Source organism: Gambusia affinis, linkage group LG14, assembly GCF_019740435.1.
Source record: "Gambusia affinis linkage group LG14, SWU_Gaff_1.0, whole genome shotgun sequence".
In the NCBI taxonomy this organism is placed as follows: domain Eukaryota; kingdom Metazoa; phylum Chordata; class Actinopteri; order Cyprinodontiformes; family Poeciliidae; genus Gambusia; species Gambusia affinis.
The window spans coordinates 25,395,253-25,423,095 of NC_057881.1; the positions used below are offsets into that span (position 1 = coordinate 25,395,253).

A 27,843-nucleotide genomic window follows, 5' to 3' on the forward strand; every position below is an offset into this window, starting at 1 on the left:
TGCTTGAACATTTTATTTTACATTTTCATAGAGTCAGTGATTTATTTTGTAATCAGTGATGATTTGGGCAAGTTCAGTCCTCCGTAAGTTCCCGTTTACTTGAGGAATGATGTCACCAGGAAGTAGGCTGCTGGACATTCAAACGACCTTCCTGGTCAATAAAAAGGTTCCAAGAAGAAGTCATAAAGTCATTTGCAGCTGTTTACATTTTTAACGAGAGTAATAAAGATCCACCTTTGAACAGAACCACCCTGGTCTGCCCCCCCCATAGCTTCAGACTCGACTGCTGGGTGGCTCATATAACTCTCAGCAAGAAAACCAAACGGGAGGGTTTCCCAAAGAGTTAATGTAGTTTACGTTTTGGGAAGAACAAAACCTGAACACGTGCCGGAAACTGACAATCTAGATGCAATAAATACAAATACATAAATCCAGATGTTCTTTGATTAGTCATCGAACCGAGCGTGACACAACGGCAAACCACCAAAACATGGCCGTCCACCTAAAAGACGATTGACCGGACAAGGCATTAATTGGAGAAGCGGCAACTAAAGAGCCACAACTCGGGTAGAAGAATCTACCGAACAGCAACATTTTCTCTTTGGTAGATTTACTCTTGCATCTCATAAATCAGGCCAAAAGACCTTAAACTCGGGAAGAGGATTGTCTTCCACAGCAACGATGCCCCAAAACCCACGACAAGTTCTACTGTGAAATGCTCTAGATTACAGTCAGTAATTAGAAAGTAAGTAAAACGTTATTTTTGCTTCACCCTTCAAGATAGAAATCACAAAGCCAACCGAAGATTCAACCAAATGACCCAGAAGTTCAAGGATCTGCTTTGTCCTTATAGTTGTTTTTCTCTGGTGCGAAGACGACTACTTTGGTGTGTTTTTTGGGGGGGGGGTTCATTCAGCTGGAGAAAACTTTCAGCCATCCAGTTTTTAATTGACTCCAGACAATTTGGTAAAATGTGCCATTTGGAAGAAAGGAGACATACAACAGCAGGGTTTCTCCCAGAAAGCCCGGCGGTAGGGGCGTTACAGAGACCCGCCATGTTTTTGTGTTAGAAAATGTCAAAAGTCGATTGGAAATGTGAAAATCTGACTTTGTAAATATGGGAAACGCTGTTGACAGCACTTAAAAAAACAACTACCGAGTCTGAAAGGCAAACACAATGAAGTACAATTAAAATGAATAATATTGGTTTTTGCCACTTCAGTTAAATCCTAATGAAATAATAATCAAACAGCAGACCTTAAAACAAGATCCCATTTAAAGGTCAATAAACAAAGGACAATGATGAGTCAGCATATTTGTATGCTTAGCTAATTATTCTTAGGGTACAAAATTCAAGTGTTATTTCAGTTTTCTTGTGTTTTTCTTGATCTTTTCGTTTTGTTTTGGTAAAGTCTGCAGTTTGGAGCAGGATTTTGATTTGCTGGTTCAAATGGTTCTATGCATTAACTATAAACCCATGTTAACTCGTCTTTGTTTAAACCTTGTTTAAAATAAATTAAGAAACAAATTTAGCCTGCTGGGAGAGAGCAGAGGGAGCAAGTAAAGCCTGGTGGCCTGCCAGGCTTACACTGGGAGGAAACCCTGCACATCAGCCTGTATTCACATGTTTCAGTGGCCTAATCAAAGTACACACCTACATTCATTTGTGAGAAAACTTAAAATTGCTATCCTCTCTATCCAATCTGAGCAATTTTGGCAAACAACCCAAAAGTTGTTTGCCTCAAACGTTGTTTCTACAAAATATCAACTGTAACAATTCAAGAGGTCACGTGTGTGAAATACCACAGGCTGCAGAGTAGCTTTTCCAATATATTCGCACTGGATTTGTATTTATATCCGATCATGTGCTTTGTGCCTCGTGGGGGCCACCGCTGCCTGCCTGACCGTTTAATGATTTACCCCTCTGGAAGCTTCCTGTGGTGTTGGAAGAACGTCCTGATCCTGGGATCCTCGTCTGGTCGGGTCATTGATTGATTCAGATGTGAAAGTGACATGTGTCACAGCCAACCTGTTTTATAGATCTGCGGTGCTCAGAGAGCATATGCTTAGACGTTGTGTGTATTGAGTTGGTGTTCCAGCGCCACTACGGTTGTCATGTGACTGAAACGAGATCAACGACTAACCTCGCATGGGGTTTATTTATGTTTAGGATGGAAACTGTGACGGGTGCAGGTCCCTATCTAAGGGGGGCATGTGTATATATATGTGTGTGTGTGTGTGTGTGTGCGTGTATATGTGTGTGTGTGTTGTAATGTTCGCATTCGTGCCTCTCTCACAATGGGGCACAAGGACAGTAGTCGTATTACATTTCTCTAATGTGTGAGTGGCATGTCATCATTTTTCCTCATCAAATTAGGCCAACGTTAGATTTTACAGCTGGTTTATTTCAGCAATAAATCCATTACACAAATATAGATAGTTTCTAGTTAAGCTCTTTCATCAAATTTATGTCTATCGCAGTAAAAGATTAACTGGCCTGATTATCCAATTATGTTTAGAAGCTCAATAAAGATAATTTATGCTATCTCCTCTTAAAAATGTTGTGGTTTTTAAGTGCATAAGGAGCGACTGGGAGCTTAATTATTCATGAAGTCATGTTTGTTTGGTTGGTTTTCTTTTTTAAGTTGCTATGTACACTTTCTATAAAATGTCATGGAAAGGCTTCAGTATTTTATTGCTTTTTGGAGAAGTTTCGTTCAGTTTTAATGTACTTTTGTTCTGCTATGACCACGCGGAGTCCTTCAAATGACACTACTGGGGCCAGGTTGCTTCGGAAGCATGTGAGTGAGATAACGCGATTAAAGCCAGCGCCACAGCACATTTTATTTTTGCCCCTTTGCTGCCACCTAGTGGAAAAGCTTCAGAGGTAAGACCGCTAACATGGTGGTGATCTGCAAGATCTCTGGATCCCAGGAAGAAAAGTAAGTTCTGGTCCAACTGTCTGCAGCGGAGACATCAGAACTACAAATAGTTCATGTTTGGTATTGAAATAAAATATGAACCGAACATTTATGGCACATTTTTAAAATGAGAAATTAGTGGAGAAACTTACATTATTTAAAGATGGGTCAAATGTGAAGAGTTTTAATGAATTTACACGTTTGGAAAATATATTTCATAAGTTATTTATGGTAATTTGGCATTCGTAACTCGCCGTAAGAGCCGGAAAATACTGTAGCAGCACTTTCTATTCCGTATCAAAACGAAGGATGGAGGAAAAATATATATGTTCATTTTCACAACATTGTGAAAATAGAAAATTCTCTAAGTTCAAGCCAGTTTACGCGTAATACAGTTTTAAAATCATTTAGAGAAACAGCGAAATTTTGGAAATGTTGTTTTGCTACTTAGCTTAGCTCATAAACAAACACGGCGCCGTTCAGCAGGGTTGCCAGGTCTGACGGTTTTCAGTCCAAACAAACAAAAACCACTCAACCTCTAATAAAACTCGTGTTAATCTTTCCCTATAAACGTTTCCCTGTCCATCTTGTGTGCAGGAAAACAAATTATCCAGCAGAGGGCGGTACAGACCCGTGGCATTTGGCGGCTGTTCGTGTGTAAACTAGTTTTTGTGGGGAGATAAATCTTATTCAAACAGTACAATTTTTTTTTCTCCCCAAAGATATTTTATTGTGCATGATGGATGACATTGTTCTAAATACCGAGCAGACAGTCGATGACATGCAACCCTGAACACGGTAGGTGAAAGGTGACGTAAACCCCTGGGATACTGACCTTTAGTGAGGAAATGCAATCTGTTTCAAACAGACAAAGCAATTGCAACACAGACTATCAGCTATTTGTTAGTGACAAACACTTTCTAAGAAGAAAACCTGGAGCAATCGGAACGGCTTTGCTTTATGCGGCAAACTGAGATCAAACGTAGCCTGACTGACAATAAAAGCACATCTTGCTCGTTTCTAAAGACCTTGACGATTTCACACAGTGTTCAGGGTCTCAAAAGGAACTCTTGTACTTGTTGCTGGCGCATAAACATTGCACTGAAAACACATTACGACTCGGAATGTGAAAAATGTGAAAAGAACTTGTCAAGGTTGTTGGAGCTCTTCTTACAATGAAGCCTGTGTCACGATGCAGGAGTTTTCTGAAAGCCTCCGCATCGTTTTATTCAGATTCTCTGCAGCGAAGAGGACATTTGGATGGATTCTGAAGATTTTTGTTCCTTCTTTAACATTGGGAATTGCTGTAAGCGATGAGTGATGCGTGCAGGCCTGTTATAAACAGACGCAAATCCTTTCCCCCCCTTCTGTCTGAAACGAAATCAGACGAAACAGAATCACAAAATCACATTTTGTTGGAAGGTTTTAGTGGGCACACATACACCCGTTTCCCCGGACATATCGTGGGCTTTGTCAGCCGAGCTGCATGTCTAACGGACACCTGTGAAAGGATGTTTTAGATGTCTCAGTTGGTGGAACTCTGCATCAACATGGCGGCTACACCAGGAGCCATTCTGACCTCCAGCTGCCCTCGTTTGCTCCATGCTCGCCTGCCGACAATCAAAAATACCACTACATGTCGGAGCATTGCTGCATACGTCTTGATTCATTGTGAATCGCTTGGCTTTTTAAAAAAAAAACAATAGAGAATCAATGCAACGATTGTTAGGAGTTGACGAAACAAACAGCTTTTGCCCCATTCCTTTGGTCATTTCAGAGCTTGTTAAACTCTGTCACATGGAAAATGTTTTTTTGTTTGTTTGTTTGTTTGTTTGTTTGTTTGTTTTGAGAGACTTTCTTTTAGTTTTGAACAAAAAGATAAACATTACCGTCAATGATATGTAACAGTAATCCGTTGGATTGTTGACCGTTTCTGTTTTATTGGGATTTCGAAAAGGAATCAGGAAAAAAAAAAGATCTATTCTGTCAAATGAATTAAGTCAACCTATATCTTAAAAAAAAAAAATAAGAATCTAAATTGAGACAATTTAAGTAATTTGGAGTCAAACGTGTTATTTCTTGGCTTCTATAAATTTGCATTTGTGATATATATCTTTTATTTCTAAACGGAAATCTAACTGTGTGTACAAAGCACGTTGTTAGCAGCAAGAGTTTGTTCATGTTTTCATGTTAAGTGAAATACATTATTTACCTCAAAAGAATGATGCCTCCGTTTTAAAGTCTTTTTTTTTTTAATTGGGAAGATGGTACAAAATGGTACCTATAAGAGGTTTTACCTTAATTAAAACTCAAAGACATCTAAGGCACAGATATGGAAGTGGCACCTTATGGAGGAATGATACCTGGTAGAACTGTAGGAATTTTTGTATGTTTGAATATGAATGAGTTGCAACAAAAGTACTTAAAAATGTAAAAGTGCAGCTCTGGATAAGAAAGAAGAGTAGTTGGATTCCTGCCTCCTTCCATGTCGACGTGCCCTCCAGCTAGGCACTTAACCCCCACTAGTCTGTGAGTGGGGCCATTGTGAAGCCCAAAAGCCCTTTAAGAGAGCAATATGCTTAGAAAAGTGGTATTTAGATCCAATCAGTGTAGCATTCAAATGCAATCTGAAGATGGTCAGACGCTACGGCAACTATAGCTGCATTCCCATTAGAAATGCGAAAAAAACTTTCTTCAATATTTTGCTAATGTCGAAAAACCCCAAGTTTGCATTTGCAGTATTTCCACTGAATAGGAAATCCAATTAAAATCACGTCTGTCAACAAGTAACACTTTTGAGTGACAAGCTCAACGTTTCGTAGTGACACTGGAAAGTGTTGCCATTGCAGTGCTACAAAATTACACAAGTTCTGATTTGGCTGATAAACCGTCTCATCGCGGCGCAAAAAATGTTGAGTTTCTTTTCCAAATTCTTCCCCTTAATCAGATGTAGTTTTGTAACTCCAAGTTGCGCAATTTTACGGTCAGTAGAAACACAGCACATGTTCGCACGACGCTACCTAAGTGTGTGGTTTCCACAAGGATGAGGATCCGGGGATGTCTTTTATGAAACTCAGGTAACAAGAAGAAGGCCCATGAACTGAACGCATAGGAAAAGATAGTCTGTAGAAAAGCCAGTGGATTGGTGTGAAACGCTTCAGTCCCCCAGGATGTCATGATCAACAGTATCCAGGACCAGCGCTTCACTTCAGTCCTCCCCCCCCGAAATTAAGAAATCATTTGGACTGAATACTTTTTGTACGTCTGAGCTAACCACAGATCTTCTGTGTCTTTCTTTTAACTGCCTGTTGGAGGTAATGGATGATGTCAGTGGTACCTGTCTCCCCGAATGCGTGATTAATCATGGGGTGGGGGATCTGGGAGGCTTTGGAGTGGGAGGACAGGATGTGGAGGATTGGACTGGAATGAGGAAGGGAGGGGCGTGGGACTGATCAATCTTAAGGACTGACAGCCTGGATCTGAGCGAAGAGTTCCCTGGAGGACGCTACATCACCACGTTCAGACACGAGGCACAGACTAGCGCACAAGATGCTCACAGCGGCGTAGAAGCGGTGCAGAACGACAACATACTCAAAATCGCCTGGAAGTTCCAAGTAAGACACGCTGGCTGTATGAACCGACACATGGGATGTATGGCGGCCCCTGTCCACCCAGCCCCTCTGCTCTTAATGAAAGTCCCAAAACTGGACAGATGGATTTTTGATTTTTGATCCCCGCTCCCTCCGTCGCCATTGTTTTGCAATGTAACAGCATAGCAACGGCCAGAGGGCGCCGCTACCTCTGTCTGCCCCACTGACCACGTCTCCTTATCAAACCCTAGCTTTAAAAGTTGACTCCAGTCATGACGAGCATCTTCCTTATCTTAACTTTCCTCTGTTCTTTCTTATCCTGTCTTATCCTGTAACAGGTTTAAGAATTTGCTGTAGATTTGATCAAGATAAAGATTTTTTTGCTCACGCCCTCCTTTTGTTTTCACCCTCCACTTGATATAGTCACCTGGCTGCTGAAGGATTAGATACAATCACTTACTATTTTAAGTATATTGTAAAGATTTGCAATCAAGAATTGGGAAATAAAAGGTATTTGTACCTCTTAGTCTTACATTTTGTAAGATTATAACCAATAACTTGAATATCATCTTATGTGACCAACACAAAATAGTTTGTAGTAAATACTGTAGAGTCCACAAGGGGCCAATTTAACCTGAGCTCCTCTGTGAGGAAGAAGAAAAAAAATGCAGATTACCAGTTTGGATATTACCAAAACCTAACACACCATCACAACAGATAAAAATGGTGGCGGCTGCTTCAATGCTCATCTATATCAGAAAGACCGAAGATGGTAGGAATTTGTGGGAAGATTGCTGTAGCTAATGCCGTGACATCATTTACCTAGGAAATGACGTCACATCCGGGTTTGCGTCGTTCCAGTTTCCAGTCTTTGACTACAAAGAAGCTCGGATTCCAACATGGCGACAACCAAGCAGCCATTGTTTGTAGTTCCTCTCGTAGACATTGTTTTAAGCTGTATACTTTCCACATGCAAACACCACTTTCTGTCTGTTCAGTCCAGAGTTTTGTAGTTTATTTCTGAGTTCTGACTGCAAATGGAAAACATCACAAATCCACTGAAACACCTTCCAGAAATGCGATCGAAACATGCAGCTAGAGCTACAGTGAAACGGTTTAGATCAGAGAATATTCTCGTGTTAGAACGGCCCAGTCAAAGTCCAGATCTAGAACTAAAAAGAATGGAAAATTGCTTCCTACAGACGTACTCTATCCAATCTGACTGATCTTGAGCTATTTTTTTAATGGAATAAAAGGATTAAAAACCACAGTTTCCAGGCCCAATCAAAGCTTTCAGTACAAAGTGCAGCCAAAGGCAACAAAGTATCGACTCAGGATGGCTGAATACAAATGCAGACGACTAAGCGCACACCGAAACGGCTTTCTGCTGGAGACAAACACCAGCTGTTGGTCTTGAAAAAGATACCTGATAACTTTTGAAGACTCGGCTGATGAATGCAAATTGAAAGTGCTCTGCTAACGACGCCAACTGTTGGGTTCTCCATCGGCATCGTAAGAGAACAAAAGGTGCGTCTGCAGGTTTTACGCCATCAGCAATAACTCAATCAACTTGGTGTGTTTGCCTTAAAGTTACCAAGACGCACTAGAAGCAGACATTTTGAGAGAGTAGCCTGTTTTTAGGGAACAAATATGTGTTAATATTGTTGTGCCGTACGCGCTGTAAAACATTTGAGCCGCATTTAGTTGCGTCTACTAACTCCTACTCATAAAGTCAAAGAAATCTTGCAAGTTTTGGATTTTGAACTTAAACGTGAGTTTGTGAAAAACAAACTTGGAGTAGTAAGTTGAGATAACGTTTGTTAATCTTGTCTCATCTCCAATTGTTCAGTAAGCGAGGGTTTTTAAGTTAGCACTTTAAAAAAAAAAAAATAAAATGAAATAAAAAGGCAGGAGTGGGAACTGTTTCCCAGGATTTTGTATTCTGTGTTTTCGCTTGTGTGTTATTCAGGCAAACATTGTTTTTAACGCAGCTATCAGTTTACAGCGGCAGAAGGTAGAGGACGATGTCTTCTCACGTTGCTTAGGCTTTGTCCAAAAATAACGTTTTCTGAGCAGAATTTGGTGTGATGTGTATTAAAATGTATGTCAGAAGGTTTGTTCGTGCAAATTGTGTCAAGAGTTTAAACTGTTCTCACTCAAAATTAGAAGTTGTTTCAATGTGACTGAAATCAACGCAGAAACACGTGCTTGTTCAACACAAAGGACAAATTTATTGTACAATCTGAGACAATTATTTGAACTGCATTTATATTAAAGTATATAAGCTGAAACAACTCTCAATCTAGGACCAATTAAAAATCTAAAACCAACTTAAAAAGCAATGTACAGCCTACTTGTCTTTTGCTGTTAAATCAACTTAATGAACATTAATGTCTGAAGTTAAAACCAAAGTTTTTAAGGCAGCAGCTCAAACTTCAACTCCCAGTTAAGCCGCCTCCAAATGTTTTATAGTTTGTGTGTGTGTGTGTGTTTCAGGCATGAGCGATTCCTATAACCGCATTTGCCAAACAGAAATTAGGCAGAGAGAGACTCCAATTCCTTCTTACAGAAGATGACTTTCTGACATTTGCTCCAGCTACGCAGTGGAAGAAGAAGATCCAGACACTTCCCCCACACAAACATGCATTTACTCAGCAAGTCTTAGGACGGCCCGGAAGAGGCTTTGTTGACGCCAGCCATTGTCTACCTTCTCGGCAGCGTCGACTGAGTTGGAAAGAGGCCGCAAAGCGAGGACTCAAAACGGCCTGAATGAACACACACACACACACACACACACACACGCACACACACACACACTAAAGCAGATTGTTTGTGTGGCCGGCGAACACTCTGTGTGTCATTTGGAAGACTGTTTTACGTCAAGGGCTCGCGAGTGAGAAGAAACTCCCACAATTCTTCTGGGGCCATCGCTGACACTTTTTTTCTCCCCTTTTTATCACGAGTGAAGAAGCTACATTTTAAGCCGAGGGCTTTATTGTTGCTCCACGAGCGCAAAAATGATCTTGGCTGGAGAGTCTTCACTGCCTGTTGGTGGATGAAAGTGTTTTGGAGAGTTTTTTTTTTCTCCCCCTCACCCAAAGATAACATGCCGTCACAAAGGTAGGAAATTGGACTCTCATCCGATTCCGCCGTCCGAACCGCAGATTGAATTTTGATTTCTGGTGGTCTTCTCCTGCAGAGTAATAGCAAAGCTCTGTCTCCACTTCAGAAAGGATTCAGGATAATGTGACAGTTTTCACCGCTCAAGAGCACAGAATTGATTCTTAGCGTTCCACTTCTGTGGGGGCATCAATTCTCCCACCTGAGCTGTGGATCTCTGCAGCTCCTCAAAATCTTTACCATTAGCTGCTCTGACTGAACAAACACTAACTGACATTATCATTGTCAGGACTTCTCCAAGAAAACAAGCTGAACCCAGTGGTAGGGTTCATCCAGCAACTCATGATGTTTTTGAGTTAAAAAACGTTTAAAGTCGACAGGAAATTTTAAAAATAAGGCTACATAATTATGTGTAGTTGGAAGACACGTATAAAGTCTTACAAAAGCCAAAACACAAAAAAACAACAACATACAATTAAAATAAATATAATAGTTTTGCACTTAAGTTGTGACGTCCTAGTGTCCAACAGTTTTGGATCGTTTAATCCTTCACTTGTCACTTTATTCGCTTAAGTTGTTAAGTTGCAGGTCGGTAGAGACAGTTACGGAGTTTTGGTGAATTTTAAAAAATAAAAACTCTTTAACTTGTGACACTGTTACTGGTATGGAAAACAGTTAGCCTTGTGGGGGGAGCAAATAAAGCCTGGTGGCCCGCCAGGCTTATAACACGCCGGGAGAAACCTGGATTCACTTGGGGTTCGTTTCCGTTTCTACTCGACCAGACAGTCCAGTTGCAGAGAAACTCGCCGTGTTATTGTGGACGTTCAGGGTTTCATGTTCAGATGAGGTCGGCTGAACATCCTAATCTGAACATTTCATTTCGCCTCCGACATCTGACCTGGACATTTGACGAATTCCCTCTGACTTCAACCCTCCAATATGGTCGCCACATGTAGAAGGTGCTACAGCTTGTGTCACATAAAAACAGTCACATGCGTAAAAGAGTTCTCTAAAATGTACTCCTTTAGAGTACATTTATCTGTTTGAAGGCGTAGAAAGGCAAAGAATTATTCGCATTGCGAAACAAACTGCCTGCTGTTACTGGGTTGTTTTTCTATAGGTAGCTAGCCTGGCCAATGTGTGTGTCAATACTAAGCCAATCCTTCTGGTTCCTCAATTTTCACTTGTCCCACAGAGATCCTGTTAAAATGTACAGTATGTCATGCTTTGTGTGAGAATGTGTTGGGCGGTTTGCCTGTACTTCCTCTAGAGCTGCATTGATATTAGTATCAATATCGGTAATATTTTTCCTGTATTTGCTTGGTATTGGATCCATACCAAAATATGCAGCGTCTCACAGCTCTATTATCAGAAGGTCCACTTCAGTCTCTTATTTAGTCACTTCACAATTGCCCATTTCTTATTCAAACGTCCTACATTCATTTCTCACACCCTCTGTCCAGACAGTAATAGATATAATCAAGAGAGCAGGTAGCGCCTCAAACCAAAGGATTTATGTGGAAATGTTTTAGAAGTGATCCAGAGAGAGATGATGATGGATAAAACGACAACTCCCACCTTTCAAGTCTCTTCTCCTAACAACACAACACAGAACAGATGCCTCTGTCAAATAGCTTTTAGTGCTGACTGGTCAGAGTCACATCCCTGGCTTTGATCCCCCGTGGGGCCCTTTGTATGTGTGGGAGTGGGGACGTGCTTACAGGGGCCTCTCCTCATCTCCAGGCTCTGATCCGTGGGTTACGTGTCCCTGCAGCGCGGGGGTCCTTCAGGCTGCAGAGTTTAGGATTCCCCTCGTTAAGCTGAGGATGATGTTAAACAAAGGCAACCTGGCTTCTTTGTTTCTAATGTAAATGTCACCGTTTTCTCCTGTAGCTTGAAATATTTCCAGATTTATTTATGTAAATTTGCCTTGACATGCTAGAAATGAAGCACCGTGTCTCACCTACAGTTGCTGTTTCTACCACAAAAGTCACATTTCTTGAAGCAAGACAGAAATAAAATTACATTTAAAGGGGCAGTATCATGTAAAAGCGACTTTTTTTTTTTTTAGCTTTACATTATGCTATCATGTTATTCCCTCATCAAATCCACACCTGGAGTGTTGCCTTGATTCTTTCGTGCGTGTTGGAGACATTCTTTGATCTCCCCTGACAACCAGTCAGCTGTGCAAAACATCCTCTCCAGGGGAAGACCTAGCCCCGCCTTCAAGGACGGAGCTCCTCCTCAGAGCTGCAGATTCCAAACTTCAGCCTCACTCAGCTCCTTCCGACTAGTCAGCAGCAATTAGCAACCAGCTGGCGGAGCTCATTAGACGAGTTACTTCTCAGAGCAACGCTGGTAAAAACGTCATTAAAGGGTTAACAGAGGAGCCATGTTGTCATGACTTCCTGAAGGCGGAGTTTCAGAAACAGCAGTTTTTAAAGAGACACCGACCCAATTTCAGAGCATTAAATTAAGATGTAAAGTTTCCTTCAAGTTATATTTGATATATATCTAATTTTCATAGAGTTAGTTGACAAAGTTACTTCATTATGCTATAAAATGGAAAATAAAATAAAATAAAATAAAAAAAAAATCAGGAGTTTGCCTCATTTAAAGCTGCAAACTCCAATTTTTTTACTGGGATTTTATGTGACAGACCACCACAAAGTATCACTAAATTGTAAATACTACATGTTTTATTATGTTTTTTTTTGTTTTTTTTGTAAAACAAAAATCTAAAAACGTCTTCACAACTTTATCCCTGATGTGTTCGCTCTGTTCCCCAAACTTCATATTGCTGTTTGTTCTCTGATCCAAACCCTGCATCCATTTGCTGGGCTTGTTTTATTGCCACATGGCAAATGTGTAAGTCCGTCTCGTGTTTGGTTTACCCCCGACCACCCCCACAGAGGCATCCTGCTTTTTAAAGAGACTAATTGCTCCATCATGTAACGCCACCTGGTACGCTGGATTCAAAATAACATTTGGTACTTTATGCAGCAGCTATGCAGATTTTCAGCTGGGGAAATGAAAAAATCCGAGTGGCATGAATCAAAGCTCCAAAGAGACGACAGAAAAAGAAAAAAATCGACTCAGGTCATAATTCTCAGAGGGGCTTGCTTCACAAGTCAACAGTTTGCTCATTTTATAGATCAGCTGTCCGCACACAGGAAGAGGGATTGGGTTTTCTGCAGACTAAAGACATGCAACTCAATGGACCTGCTGACAGGTGCGCTATCTGACTATTGTAACCTTTAAAACCTCCCATCATGACATGCAGTTTTAGATTATACGGCTTTCCCAAATACTTTAAAATTTCCTTTTGGACTTTAAAAAAAAATAATAATAATCTAATAAGCTATTTGATTATTTCATTTCATTTCTAGAGACTCTCTGTTTTGACAGCAGCTCTCCATCAAGACGCCATTGTGTTGCACGAATGCCAGTTGCAGAGATTGTTCTGTCGGCTTCCCAAGGTTGTGTTCTGTGTGCTCAAAAGTCAAGAGAGAAGACTCCAGTCCTGTCAGACGTCTGACGGCAGATTCAGGGGCTCCCACTGCAGAAGGTACCGGACACTCTGTGCTGTCCCTGATGGGGTTCGAGGAGCTGAATCTAATTTTAATGTCATTTTCTAAAGTCAAGGCCGACGGTCCATTCAGATCGTCAGCAGTTCTGAGGCGGTTCCTCCCATTAGTTGTCTCATAACTGAAAAATTCATGCAATGCACAAAGAGGCTGGCAAGGACACAGAAATGTACAATTGCGGATTAGCATTTGCTGCTTTTTCTAACACAACCGGCAGTCCTGGTCGCTAAGAACGACGAAAGCCGAGTAGAACCGTTTCCAGATAGTTCAGATGTGATGTTAGCAAAACTATCCCAAATCAAATCCATAGGAGACTGAATGTAAAGCAATACAACACAGATTAACTTACAGATTTTGGCCATCTGACAGGTAATTACAGCAGCAAGATGTCCAGCACATTGGCATAGATGCACACTCTATTTAAGATTTAGGGTGTTACGGTATGTCTGAGGACCAATTGTATGGCGTGTTTACTGTCCAGCTAATCCCAACATTATTCGTACGTTTGAACGTTATTCATATATAAAGACCTTGCCTTACTCTGCTTGCATTAAATCAGAATGTCACCCAAAAGATTATTAATCCAAAAAACAAGATTTAGCAATTTTTTAGTTAACCGAGTGTCTAAAGATGCTGTTTGTTCTTCTCTGCATATGCATAAATTCGAGGTCGTCTACCGTTGAGTGACACCGGACGGAGTGTGAGCGTTTGCATCTGCTGGTTGTGTGTGTGTGTGTGTGTGTGGGTGTGGGTGTGTGTGTGTGCACCACACTGGGAAACGCTTCATAAATGCTCAGAGATGTCTCCAAATATCAGTTATGTAATTGCATCATTTCCCCTCGTCTGTTCCTGCAAAGTCTCTTTACCTCCCAAAATATCCTTTTCTCTCTCTCTCTCTCCACGCCTTCTGTTCCTCCCTCTGGACCAATTGTTCCCCTGATGGAAAACATTTCTCAGCCAGCCCTTCCCTGGAAGCATCCGCGGTCTTCAAACTGGCCTCCGATTCATTCTTCTTGCCTCCCATCCTTCGTCTTGTTCTCCTGAACACCGCTCGCTCTTCTCTGCGTTCAGACATTGCAGTGGCCATGTGTTAAGTAGACGTTAGAAGTCCTTCCAGCACATCCTGCATCCCTGTAAGAACAGATGGATTTCCGGCCGAGCTCTTTCCTCTTAAGTCCTGATCAGTAGCTCAGCTGCCGTTTGACTCCAATCGGTTTCCAAATTGATTTCACGCAGCTACTGTTTCTTTTTTTGTTTTTTCCCCCCACAGTTGTAGCTATGTAGGAAGAAACATGAGGAACACAGAAAGTCACATGTAAACAACATCCACTGGAGCAAGAGGAAGATGGATACGAAACTATGTTTTGTGCTTTCATTTCCCCAATCAATTAATATCTATTTATATTTAAATCTGTAATTATAGGATTTTCTCCAAAGTGTGTGAAAGCAAAAATGTAACAAATGTTGCAATTTTGGTCCCCAATCGAATCGAGACTATTGGACTGTCAGGTATGAGAGAAAAAAAAAATTATCAGGTTTACTCAGAATTTAGTCAACCAAATTATAAACCAAAAAGCAAAAGCAAGGCAAAAAAGACTTCTTAATAACTTGATGGCATGTTTATTATTATTATTTTTTTTAGGATAGTGTTTTCATTGCACACTTTCACCAATTAACTTGTGCAATTTAAGAAAACTTTATTTGGATTTCTTTTTTTTTTTTTGCAAAATGTCAGACACCAAAAATCTGAAACAGTTAAAACCAAATATTTACATTCATTCTATAAAGAAAGAACCTTTTGTCATTATCTGACTTTAAATCAGACATATTACTTCGTAGGGCAGCTAAATTAGCTTAAATTACCCAAAGTCACCTGATTCAAATCTTAAACGTGAATAGTTAGTGTTTTTTAAAGACATAACCTCAACTATGTGCCTCTTGTAACTGATTTATTTCATCCATTTTACAATGGAAAGGTTGAGATTTTCACTAGCAAATGTGACCCAAATTTGGTGATGACTGTATTACTCTGTATTTATTTTTATACCCACTTGTGAGAAGAAAGAGGAAAAGCTCCATCTGTGGACACAAATCAATAGACTGATCTACTGTGCTGCTCTACACTTTATCATTGTTATCTTTTGATGTGCCCCAGATTTCCCATTCCTCCTCGTACGTACACGGATGTCAAAACGGGTTATCTAAGGTCTCTGAAGGCTCCGTTTTTTTGGAGGAAACGAGAGCCAGAAAACGATTCTTGAGGGTGAAACGTCTGTGTGTGTGTGTGTGTGTGTGTGTGCGGGTGTGTGTGCGCGCGTGTGTGTGTGTGTGTGTGCGAGTGTTTTGCGGCTCTTGATGGAATGAGCATCTGGACTGAAAGGCAATCCTCTCGCATGCCGTGTGCGTGTCAGCAGGAGGTCAGCGCCATCCAGTAGGCAGCAGCTGCCGCTTTTCCTCTCCGCTCCGAACGTATTGCACCAAGAACAACCTGCGTCCGCCACGGGAACAGAAACGGGCGGGACATCCATTGATCAGTCTGGAAGGGTAAAGTGGAGTGCAGGGTGGGTTTTACGGGAATGGTGGCCTGCGAGGGAGGATGGGGGTGTCTTGAAATGGATGTTTTCTCCCTTGTGTCTTTTACTGTTTCTCCTCTTCTTCTGCTTCATCTTTTTACAGGCAAATGCAGACGTGCCACAACATTATATTATAATTTAGCTGTAATTGAGCTCAATAAATACGGAAAATACAAGAATTTATATATTTACATAAACTTTTTTTTTTTTTACTGACCTTCTCAGACCCACAATTTTTTTGTTTTTATAAATTTACATAACCTATCACAAATCATCAAGATCAAAAATGAGTTTTTTTGTCCCTCTCCTTGTCAACAATAAACTGAGCCGCAGTTCTTGAGTTAAACACATAAAGTAGTGTCAGCTTTTGTTGGAAAGGGATGGTTTGTTGTTGTTGTTGTAAAAAGGTTTTTGCCTCGTTAAAAGAAAGGCACCAAGTTTTCAAATTCACTTTGGTCTCGACTGGATTTGGTCAGTTCTGAGCAATAAAAGGAGGATTTTAAGTCAGTTTTGAATTAAAAATGCTTCCTGTGTTTAGCCAAGTTTAATAGAACAATTCCAATAACTCTATGACTAATGACTAATGTCATCACTACATATAGTAAATTATAGTTGATCAGGGTGGTACAAAGTTTGCTTTTTACACAGATGCAGACCTATATGAAAACAAAAGGCCTGCGTATTTCAAGACCAACACTTTGTGTCGTAGGCGTTACTTTCTGTTGGGAAAAGATTTTTAATCTGTGATCATTTTTTGCCCTGCTGATGCTGTCGCATAGAAACGGAGATCGCTCCCCAAGACGCACGGAGGAAATTAAATAAAATTACAAAAGAAAACCGTATCGCACAGCAACGCAAAGTGGTTTTGATAACTAACTGTAGTCCAACTACTGGATTTGAAATAGCAACGTGTTACTTTACACGTTTCTGAAACTGACATCACTGCCCGGGAACCCCTGCTTTGTCGTATTTTGTTCATCTTTATTCCGTTTATGTATCGTTTTAATTAATTTTATGCAAATTTGAGCTGATAACAATATATAAAACATTTTAATCCAAGCCCAGTTGCTTTGTTTTAGCTTCAGGACAAAACTTCCTGTGTCCTTAAAGGGAGCACAGTTCAGTCAAACGCACAAACCAACGTCCCAGAGGAGGGATCATCTTGAATGTGAGTTCATACACTGAAGATCTACAAGGCAATTTGTTCTCTGAGCAAAGAAGGAAGTCAGGAGAAATGGGAGACCTAACAGCACGGCACCCGATGCAAAATCAGCCCTTGCTTTGACTGTGTTTACAGACAGACAAACTTTATTTATTTCGAGGGCTCCATCTGTCAGGCCACTCTGTCACGAAAAGTAACTTCAGACGACTCATGTGATGGTTGGAAAGAAGGTCAAACTGTTGTCATATGATATGTGGTCTACTTGGCTCAGACACTGAGAAAAAGCAAGTCACTGCTGCTGGCAGCTAACGGCTAAACACATAGAGGCAACAACTGGGGAGAGGGGTTATTGTTTTCAGTCAAAATTATCTGGATGTTTTTACACTGGCAGAGGACACAAAAAGTAAAAACCTCAGTTTAAAAAAAAAATCTTATCTGAGAAACTTTATGCTCACAAACAACACCAATAGCTGGCCTGAAAGTCTATATGCGTTTTTGAAATAAAGTTTAGTGCTCATTCATTAGCCTCACAAGGTCAATTCCAGACAAGGTAAGAATGCTCAGTGATGTATTTTTATCTGTTGGCAATAAACAAAAGCTGCCAGTCACTTATTTAGCTGGATAGAAAAGTATAGTTTGCCGTTAGCCTCAGGAGTAATGGTGTTTCTGTCTTAGGAGTCGGCTCCAAAAGCTCATTTTCAGTCAGAAAACTGAAAAATAAAATAAAAATAAACACACTTTGAAATTAATAGAAAGGATTAAATTTTTTATTCTTTTTTTCAAAGATATGATGATATTTGTCTTCTAGCGTCACATTAATGAAACGCCACTTAAAGCAGAACAGTGTCTGCAATAAGATGACACCGGTAAAAAAAAAATAAAAAAAAAATCAAAAACATGCCCGATCCCTCGTATCAAAATCAGATTCTGTAGTAGTTTATTTTCTCCTTTATCCACATTCTAACCTCACATTTTCTGCATGAGAAGTTTTCAGCGCTTGTGCATTTCCCTTTATGCGCCGTTCTACTCAGAGCGTGATGATAATCCTTCTTATTGCTCTTGAATATAAATGCGTAACTTAATTGACACCTCAGGAGTGATGGTGTCTCTGCGGCTCTGAGGGTCGTTCCACATCCCGTCTATATGCTGCATATGTGAGTCTCAGTAAACTGGCGCTCCCAGCATGAACCGGGTTGTGATGCTAATAAGCGTCACTGAGCCAACAGGGAATGACTGCAAATTCCACAGTGAGCCTCATCACAACGCCTCCGTGTTGGAGTTTGCTTTTATTTTTAATAAATCACGTTCGCATTCATTCATCACTCAAGTGCTGTTTGCGAGAAGACAGCATTTAATTGCGTTACTGGATGTGTGTAAAAGGATTGAGCCCCCTGCCTCCACGTCTCCCCCTTTGTGCCTTAAACCTAATCACTTTCTTTATCTGAGGAGACGCGTCTTTGCACGTCTGAAGCAAGCTGGCACTCACACTTACTCACTTTTAATGATTAATTCAAAAGAAAGGGAGCCGATAAGGCGTTTCAAAGTGCGAAAGAAAGCAGATGAAAAGCTGCGAGAGGAGAAACTCTGTGTCTCTTTCTCCACCAGATTGTTTGTTCTGGGACTTTTGTCTCATCTCTCTTGGGGGAGGGGGTCTCGGTCAAGATCCTTTTTGTTCCCCCCCCCCCCCAGTTTTTGTCTTTCTGATGAGGGCCGAGCTCAAACTTGAAAAGCAGAGAACCGACAGGTTTGGGAGGAAGGCCGGGTACGAGTTTCGGGGCGGCGGACGGGGAGGCTTCCCGGTCCCAGTCATCGTCCTGGAGAAAGACACCAGGGAGTTGGTTTCATGTGGCAAAAAAACCCCAGACATCAGCAGTTGTCAGCGTGCGTGTGTGTGTGTGTAGGTGTGTGTGTGTGTGTGTGTGTGTGTGTGTGTGCAGCTGTTTAGAAGCTCTCTCTCTCTCTCCCTCTCCTTCTTAAACACACACACAGAGGACGAGTGTTGCTTCCATATCGGCTCTCTCTCAGAGGGGATGGGGGGAGCTTTACGTTATAAGCTTGATATTGATTGCAGGCACCAAGAGAGGGACGGCGGACACCAGATCCTGCAGCCATATGTCTGCATGGATGTGACCACCAAGCACACAACAAACTCCCTGTCTGCCTCGTTCCTGGTGGTCTTGCTGTAGGATTCACTGCGGCTGCCACATCCATCCATCCATCCATCCATCCATCCATCCATCCATCCATCCATCCATCCATCCATCCATCCATCCATTTTCTTTACACCCTTCTTCACTAAATGGGGTCAGGAGGGTTGCTGGTTCCTCTCCAGCTGCGTCCCGGGTGAGAGGTGGGGTTCACCCTGGACAGGTCGCCAGTCTGTCGCAGGGCAACACAAAGACATACAGGACAAACAACCATTCACACACACACTCACACCTAGGGAGAATTTAGAGAAACCAATTAACCTGACAGTCATGTTTTTGGACTGTGGGAGGAAGCCGGAGAACCCGGAGAGAACCCACCATGCACAGGGAGAACATGCAAACTCCATGCAGAAAGACCCCGGGCCGGGAATCGAACCCAGGACCTTCTTGCTGCAAGGCAACAGCTCTACCAACTGCGCCACTGTGCAGCCCGCGGCTGCCACATGTTTCAGGAAAATTGTTTCTCGTTAAAAAAGAGTCATCGTCCTGAGAAACCTAGTTATAGTTTTGCTAAAATTTCTCCCTTATTTTTCCTGATTTCATAACACTTTTACATCTGTGCATAGTTTGTTGTGTTTTTTTAAGAACTTTTTGGGTGAGATTAAAATTTGGGGCGGAGCGATTGATCGGCCGGCCGACCCACTGGTGCCGATTTTCTTAATTCTGGGTGATCGGCCCGATACTTGCACATAACAAAAGATTTTCTCCACCTTCCCAACGGCGCTAAAAGTCGGCCACCGTTTCCTTTCCTTGTGTTTTGAGAGAGCGCTGACTGACAGACCAGGTCACGTCTAAACTTTTGAATTTTTTATTTTTTTTGGAGACCACAACCTCCTCTGCTGCTGACACTTATATTGTTTCGCAGGCATTGTTCAATGTTTTTAAAGAAAATAAGATGGAGACATTGAACGTCTATTGTGACTTTGTAACGCATGAAAAAATAAAATAAAATTGTCGGAATCGGCAGGAAAGGCTTTTTAAACCACAGCGTACCCCTGATTTAAAAATGTTCAAATCCTACCCCCCCCCCCCAAAAAAAAAAATTACACAAATACAACCTGATCAGATGCAAAAATAAAAAATAAAATAAAATGATGAATTCTTTTAAGAAGATATCCAGACCTACTGGGGCATTTGCGAAGAAGAGATTGCCTACTGAGTCTAGAGAAGTTTGCCATAACTCTGAATCGGTCCTTTTCGTCACTGAGGATACATTTTGGCCCACTTTTTGCAGAATTGTTTGAATTCAGCCATTTTGAAGTCTCATTGAGCATGTGTGCCCTGAGGTCACCAGTGTTTCAATTGGTTTTAAGACCAGATTTAATCAGGCCAGTCCACTCGGTAAATAGTGTCATTATTTTCCAAAGGACTCCTCATGGCAACAGTCATGAACATTTATGAAAACTCCTTCATGTTCATGACAGGTGTTATGTCATGTCTATGACAGTTTCATGTCAGGCTTATGCACACAAATGAAGAGTTGCCCTTTTTTCCTTTAAAAATGAAATCAACATTAGAAAACTGCTTTTGACTTAAGCTATCTTTTTGTGCCATATTTCTTGACCAAAAAGAAAACGATACCGGATTGAAGCCGCTGAAATGATCGATTCTATCTGTTTTACCTGATGAAATCCTGTTTTAAACTTGCTAAACACCCTTTTCAGCGTCTATGTAGATTAATTCTATGTGTGTTTACAGTTGACTGATGCAGCAGAGTGACTTCCCTCACTGAAACTGTGACCTCAACAACAACAACAACAAAAAAAGATTGCAAAAGCGCTCGTGGCTTACGAAAGGAGCATCATGTAACCTTGTGTTTTGGGTGTGCTGCACCTTTAAACAGGAGGCGTGGCTCGGCTTACTACGGGCCCGCCTCCCGCGCATAACAGCCAATTCTCCGCCTTCGCTCTGGACCATATTAGTGCAGCAGTCCTGCGAAGAAAGTGACCGCAGCCGGGCCACTTGAGCGGCGGGAGCGCGAACCGAGCGGACCGTCCGACGCCTCGCCGAGGGGGTTCCTCCCGGAGCAGACAGGAAACAGCGGGACGCGAAGCGGGAGAGCTGGAGTCCAACGGAACGGAGCGAAGGAGGGGAAGGAAGGCTCTCGTCGCTGCGGGCTTTTGGACTCTTTAATTTTGCGCACAGGATCTATGAAGACGCGGACAGGTCATCCTCTCGCAACCGCAGGTAAACAAATTCTTTTATTCAGTTGGTTCCGGTCCGCACGTGCGCTTCTTATGCAGCAGACACAAACTCGTGCACGGACGGTCTCTTTGGCGGTGATTTAAAGTTTGAGGCTCGCGCAGCTTCCTCCGCGCTGCCTAATTAAGTGATGGGTGCGCTTCTCAGTCGCAGCTGTGCATTCTTGGAGCTTGATAAGCGTTATCGCCGAGGAGGAGCCAGATAAACTACTTTACATACGACCGCCTGCTCTCTCCAGGTTTCCTCCAGCAGGCAGCCGAGACTCCTACCTTTACTCCAGCCGCTTAATCTATTTCAATCTAACCTAATCAGTCTATTTTGTGCTGAACCGACTGACCCCTCTCTCCCTGTTGCCGCTCTGTGACAGGGAACTGGTGGCGCTCTGTTATGTAACGGAGGCACTGTTGCGAAACTTGTGGTTGAAGGTTGGAACTTGATAACTTTCAATCACATTTTCACCCAAATGATGCCCCAGATGGACGCTGAACAAAAGCAATCCTAAATTCAGTCTGTACTTAAAAAAAACAACAACAACAAAAAAAAACCCCACCTCAAACTGATTTGTTTTTAATAGGGGAATGAATTGAATGTTTGAAATGAATGAAATGAACTGTTTATTTATTTATATCCCAGGCGCAAGGGGGAAAAAATAAAATATTTTTTAATACTAAAATTATTATTTTTTAAAAAAGGGTTTCTTGGAGCTAAAATGTATATATGTATATTTCTAAAAATATTATTTTTCTAATTGTATAAATGAACACATCTCTAATTCAGCCTGTGTATCTCCACAGACAGGAGCGCCACGGAGTGATTCACGCCCCCTCCAGCCCCCGTCACCTCACCCCGCCTGTCTGCCTCCAATGCCGGGCATTAGCTCCGCCGCGCCTCGTTATGAAAACTGGGAAATGGACCACTACCAGCACTACTTTTACGACGACCACGATCCGGACGAGGACTTCTTCATGTCCACGGCGCCCAGCGAGGACATATGGAAGAAATTCGAGCTGGTTCCGACCCCGCCCATGTCCCCCATCCGGCTGCCTGCGGAAGGGTCGGGCAAGGTCGGGCTGCTCTGTCCCTCTCTCGGGGACAAGCTGGAGTGGGTTTCTCAGTTCCTGGGGCAGGACGACGAGCATAATCAGCAGCAGCAGCAGCACGCGCAGGAGCTGCCCTACAAGCTCGCGACCAGCGGCGACTCCTTCGGCAACCTGAGCTCCATCATCGTCCAGGACTGCATGTGGAGCTGCTTCTCTGCCGGACAGCAGCTGGAGAGAGTGGTAGGGGAGCGTCCTCGGCTCGGCGCCGGAGGCAACGTTTTGTCTCCGTGGAAAGCCCAGGGTGCCCTCGCCGACACGTGGTTCGCGGGTGGCTTGGCTGCGGACTGCGTGGACCCGGCTGCCGTGCTCACTTTCCCGCTTCCCGGAGGGTGCAAGAGACAGATTTCGTCCGGCTCAGAGTCGCACACAGACTCCTCAGGTCAGTAGCTCATTTATTCACAAAGCAACCGTGAAACAAATAGAAGTAGGCATTTCATGTTTCCCCAGTCAACTCTGTGTGTTTTTAGAGATTTTAGCTTAAGATGTCTATTAAGCCTAAGATGTGAGAGTTGTGTGTCAGCAGTAGTTGGTAGGGCTCCTCCTGACTGCATTGCACCTTGGTGCATGCAACACATGCTTGAAGCCAAGAGTGACACACCCATTGAAACATCTGCTGCTTGGCAGGAGTCCAGCAGACCAGCTGCTCCCTCTTCCCGCTGCTCCTTCACTCTGACTTATGGCAGTAATGTGTTCCCAACTTCTGTTTGGCTCCGTTTTCTTCTGACTTTTTACAGCAAGTGCCTTTCAGTTGAACTTTATACTAATAAAAAGGGGGAAAGAGAACGAAAGAGAGCCGTTTGTATCTTGGCATGAGCTTGTTTGACTTTATAGATGTAAGATAGCTTTGTCAAAACAAGAGTTTTTATATTTAAAACAAAACCGGTAACATGAACTCCTCAAATGATATAATGCATTGATTATTACCGTCACAGTATCAGTTTTTATTTTCACGCAGAGATTTAATTTTAAAAAGATTATTAATTTGTAGATGCACTGATGGGGCTTCTGACCGGTACCGATTTCTGGCCTCTTTTATTTAAGGTCTGATTACAAAGATTATAATAAAATCTGAACTCTATTTCATAAGTTTTTGATAAAGCTTGTACTTTTTAATGCAAAATTAAATACAAGATTATCGTTTTTTTCATTCATCAAAACATGGGTCTCATATTTTTTTTTATCAGATTTTTTTTTTTAAATTGTTTAACCCTAAGAAGCATGTCAATGTGTAAGTTGTCGATTCAGGTATTTTTTTTATTTTTTATTTTGTAAGCAAGGGGGGGAAGTCTAGAAGTAGTTCAGCCAGCGGACCGGCAGTTGTAACAAAAAAATATTAGCCATTTTGAAATCAAAACTTTTAAAGCCCTCTAGACGCTAAGGAGCGACCCGACTTCATTCAAACCTTGCTTCCTCTTCCACCCCGGCTGGAGCCCATATGACTGAGTTTGGTATGCAGGCTGCCATGTGATCTGTTGGGGTCTGGACCGCTCGTAATGGTGTGTGGAATGTCACAAAGGGAGCCTGTTGCTGCATTCCTGTGCTCCGACAGGCTGCAGCTACTATTGTCAGCGTGTGTGTGATCCGAGCCAGCCGGGGCCTTGAATAGAGCAGGATTAGCCTTTTAGGAGGTCGGCTTGCCCCGCGGAATTCCCCTGGAGGAAGCTGGAGGTGTGTCTCGCCACATTCTGCAGAATCTTATCTGCTTCGCGAAGGTGGATGGACAAACGTAGGGAGGGGTCCGTTACGGGGTTACCCCCAGATCTTTACTTTTTTTTTTTTTTTTTTTGGATTGATTCTCATGAGAGTAGGTTTGTGAGAATCGAGTTGATAAGAGTTTAATGTTTTCTTTCCACTTGAGGAAACATTGTGGGAAACTTTGTCTCAAGCCATGCCTAGTTGAACATTGGCCAGCTTGTTTTAACAAGCTTAACTCCCCCCCCCACCATGTCTCTCCTTCCTGCCTCGTCCTCACTCTCAACACATGAATGAAGTGAGGGAATTCCTACTGAGGGGGCTGATTTAAAGGAGCGCTGGCTCAGAGTGTGTGTCTGTTCTCTGCAAGTGTGTGTCATGATGCATGTCATAGTTTCCAGGGGTTTTGTTTCCTTTTTAACAGTAAAAGTTAACTGGATCATACCGTCCAGAGAGAATGTGGTGGATTTTCTCACTTCATTTGTCTGATCACATTTATGTATCCCTTTTTGGGATGATGATGGTGGCGGCGGCGGCGGTAGGACAATCAGTGGTTTGGCAGTTCGATTCCCGCTACATCCACCAGTTTTATTGTATTCTTGAACAAGACTTGCCTGCTTGATAAAGCTCTATGCAAGTACTTAACATTTACCATATTCACTTTTCAGATAACGAAGACGAAAACGATGAGGATGAAGAGGAGATTGACGTGGTGACGGTGGACCACAAGCAGCAGCAGCAGCAACAACCGCAACAGCAACAGCAACAACAGCAGCAGCGTAAACCCCGTCGACTGGTCACCACCCGCAAACCGGTGACCATAACGGTGCGAGCAGACCCCCACGACCCCGGCACCAAGCGTTTCCACATCTCCATCCATCAGCAGCAACACAACTACGCCGCGCCCTCCCCGGACACTCTGCCCACGGCTCCTGAGCCCGCCCGGAAGAAGGTCCGACAGCAAGTCCACGCTCCTACGACCCAGCCTCCACAGAACTCTCTCCACAACCAGCCCCGGCCCGGCCACGCGCCTGTGAACTTGGACAGCAGAAAGTCTCACAGCACCGCGTCCGGGGCCAGATCAGAGTCCCCCAACCTCAGCGCGTCCTCTCCTACCTCGTCCTCGTCGCCTTCGTCTCCACCCAGCTCCTCCTCGTCATCCCACCAGAGCTGGCCGTCGAAGCCCCCTTCCCGCATGTCGAGCCCCCTGTCCTCGGACTGCGAGGACACGGACAAGCGCAGGGCGCACAACTTCCTGGAGCGCAAACGTCGCAATGACCTCCGCTCCCGCTTCCTCTTGCTACGGGACAAGATCCCGGGGTTGGCGGACTGTGCCAAGACCCCCAAGGTGGCCATCTTGACCCGAGCTACGGAGTACCTGCAGCAGCTCCACGCCGACGAGAGACAGAAGGCTCAGGAGAGGAAGCAGCTGAAGGCCAGGCAGCTGCAGCTGCTGCAGCGGTTGGCGCAGCTCAAACGCTCCTGAAGGCCGGAATTGACCGTCGCCTTCAGATGAACGCTTGAACTGAAGGAGAACTACATAAAGTGGGGAAAACACTGTTCACTGATCATGCTGGATTAGAGGAGTTGGATTTGTTTTTTCTGCTGTCTTTTGCTTTATTTTTAATTTTTATTTTTTGTGGTTTGCACATCAGCTTCTGAGTGACGGAGCTTTCTGGACGGCTGGTTTCCTTTTTAGTATCCTGAGGTCTCAAGGGATTTCTGTTGGATCTTGCAAGGTGGAATTTGCAGAAACACTGTTCACTAATCATGTTTGATTAGAGGAGTTGGATTTTTATTTTTATTATTTTTTTGCTGGGTTTTTTTTTTCTTTTCTATTTTTTGCTGTCTTTTTTAAATTTTAAATTTTTTAATTTTTTGTGTGGTTTGCACATCAGCTTCTGAGTGACAGAGCTATCTGGAAGGCCGTTTTCCAGCTGGTTTCCGTTTTAGTATCCTGAGGTCTCGAGGGATTTCTGTTGGCTCTTGCAAGGGGGAATTTATTCATAGTCACTCAATATTTCTTAAATGTACCCCCCCCCAACAAGAACTATTAAAACTTGTCTTACAATAAAGTTGGCATTGTCAATTGTTTTGGTCAAAGCCCCTGTTCTTTAGTACCTGGTCAAGAAAGTCAAAATTCATAATTTTGCTAATACATCTTAGTTTTTCAGGCTTTCCTAGTGACTAACCTGCCTTTTTCTCCCCCCCCCCTATTCTTCTCATTTTCCTTAACATCAGTTGGTCAGTCCTTGTTTGAAACTGGCTTGAAATGGAGAAGTCTGAGCGACTTTCCCTGCACCCAACCCTCCCTCCTCCATTTATTGCCCCAGTACCATTTACTGCTGCATGTTACAACAAAATCCTTGCAGTTACAGCCTTTTTGATTTTTTTTAAACAATTTCAGAAAACAGGCTATGTCCGAAATGTTCTTCAATACAGGTCATCTAAACAATAATAAAAAAAACACAAAAATATTTACAGAGATTTATTGTTGTGCCATGAAGATCAGCCAAAAGGTGAATGTCAGCTTAGGTTAAAATATTGGCTTAAATCTGTGTTGGTTTTTGTTTTTTTTGTTGTTTTTTTTAAATACCATCTTCTAATTGAAGTCAAGAGTTCCAGCTGTATTTATTTAATCTTGCAGTCTGATTTATCTTATTTTTTATTTTTTTTTTATCTATTTGATGGAATGCCTTTAGGAGCCTTTTTATGTATGTAAGCTATCCAGTTGGATGTTCTGTTTGTAGATCCTTGACTGTACAGTGAAACCAAAACCTGAGCTGTCTAAGTTTACTCATCCCAGTTTCTGTAGGGCTCGTTGGCTTTTCAGATACGACTCAAAGTTTCTATTTTTGTTAATAAAATTCTAAAGGAGGAAAAACAACCGTTGAAATAAAACACCACTTTGTCACTATGTTTTGTTTTTTTTTCTTTTCATTGCTGAGGTTAATAGTTGGGTTATGTTTCTGTCTCTGGAGTTTCCTTGTACAAGTCAAACAAGATAATTATATTTTCCTACAAGGTTGTGTTTTGATGAATATTTTTGTATTCGACGCAAACGCAGCTGTCACTTGCTTAAAATGGCCGTGCGTTTTCTGCTTTCCGATAGTGATTTGGTAGTCTGAAGTGAATGGGACAGGGGGGATCTGTTGTCTGGTTTCTGTTTTGGCATCCAGAGGTTTCAGGAAAAGCCTTGAACCACAGTCAAAAATAATCAGGTCTTACGAAACTAAAAATCCGACCAAATAGATTGGGACCACACACCTTGAAGGTCTTCAGACCAAGTGACGACAGACGGTCAACATAATCACACCAAACAAACTCACTAATTGACCTCATGCCCTTTTGGTCATCTGACAAAACGTACTTCATCCAATCACCGGCAAACCAAACGTACTTTGACAAAACCTTCAAACAACTTGATGACAAGATGACTTCAGGTCGAACAAACTCTGACTAAGGAACGGCAAGGGAAAATGTCCTAGAACCAACCCTCCACCGCTGGCAACTGTTGCATTAATTTGGGAGATCTTGAGTTTGGAGGAATGAAAATCCCATACTTCCTGACTTTTTCTAGAGAGAGACTGGAAAAACACTATGAACTCTCATTTTCACCAAGGTAGGTGCGGAGAAAGCTGTGACTTTCGGGTTTCAGATCATGTTTTCAGTTCATCCCTCGGTCCTAC

At 42.4% G+C, this 27,843-nt stretch overlaps 1 protein-coding gene and 1 long non-coding RNA gene across 2 annotated transcripts; one reads left to right on the forward strand and one right to left on the reverse strand.

Annotated features, from left to right (window-relative positions):
• Positions 1 to 18,587: 18,587 nt before the first annotated feature.
• On the reverse strand, positions 18,588 to 21,059 carry LOC122843933. Its single transcript, XR_006372800.1, has 2 exons — positions 20,994 to 21,059; positions 18,588 to 18,767 (listed from the first exon to the last, which is right to left on the reverse strand). It is a non-coding gene; the product is annotated as an uncharacterized LOC122843933 (long non-coding RNA).
• Positions 21,060 to 21,074: 15 nt separating this feature from the next.
• myclb (MYCL proto-oncogene, bHLH transcription factor b) lies at positions 21,075 to 27,071 on the forward strand. Its single transcript, XM_044139076.1, has 3 exons — positions 21,075 to 21,347; positions 22,157 to 22,841; positions 24,823 to 27,071. The coding sequence occupies exons 2-3, from the start codon at positions 22,226 to 22,228 to the stop codon at positions 25,638 to 25,640; spliced, it is 1,434 nt and encodes a 477-aa protein (XP_043995011.1). The 5' UTR covers positions 21,075 to 21,347; positions 22,157 to 22,225; the 3' UTR covers positions 25,641 to 27,071.
• Positions 27,072 to 27,843: the final 772 nt, after the last annotated feature.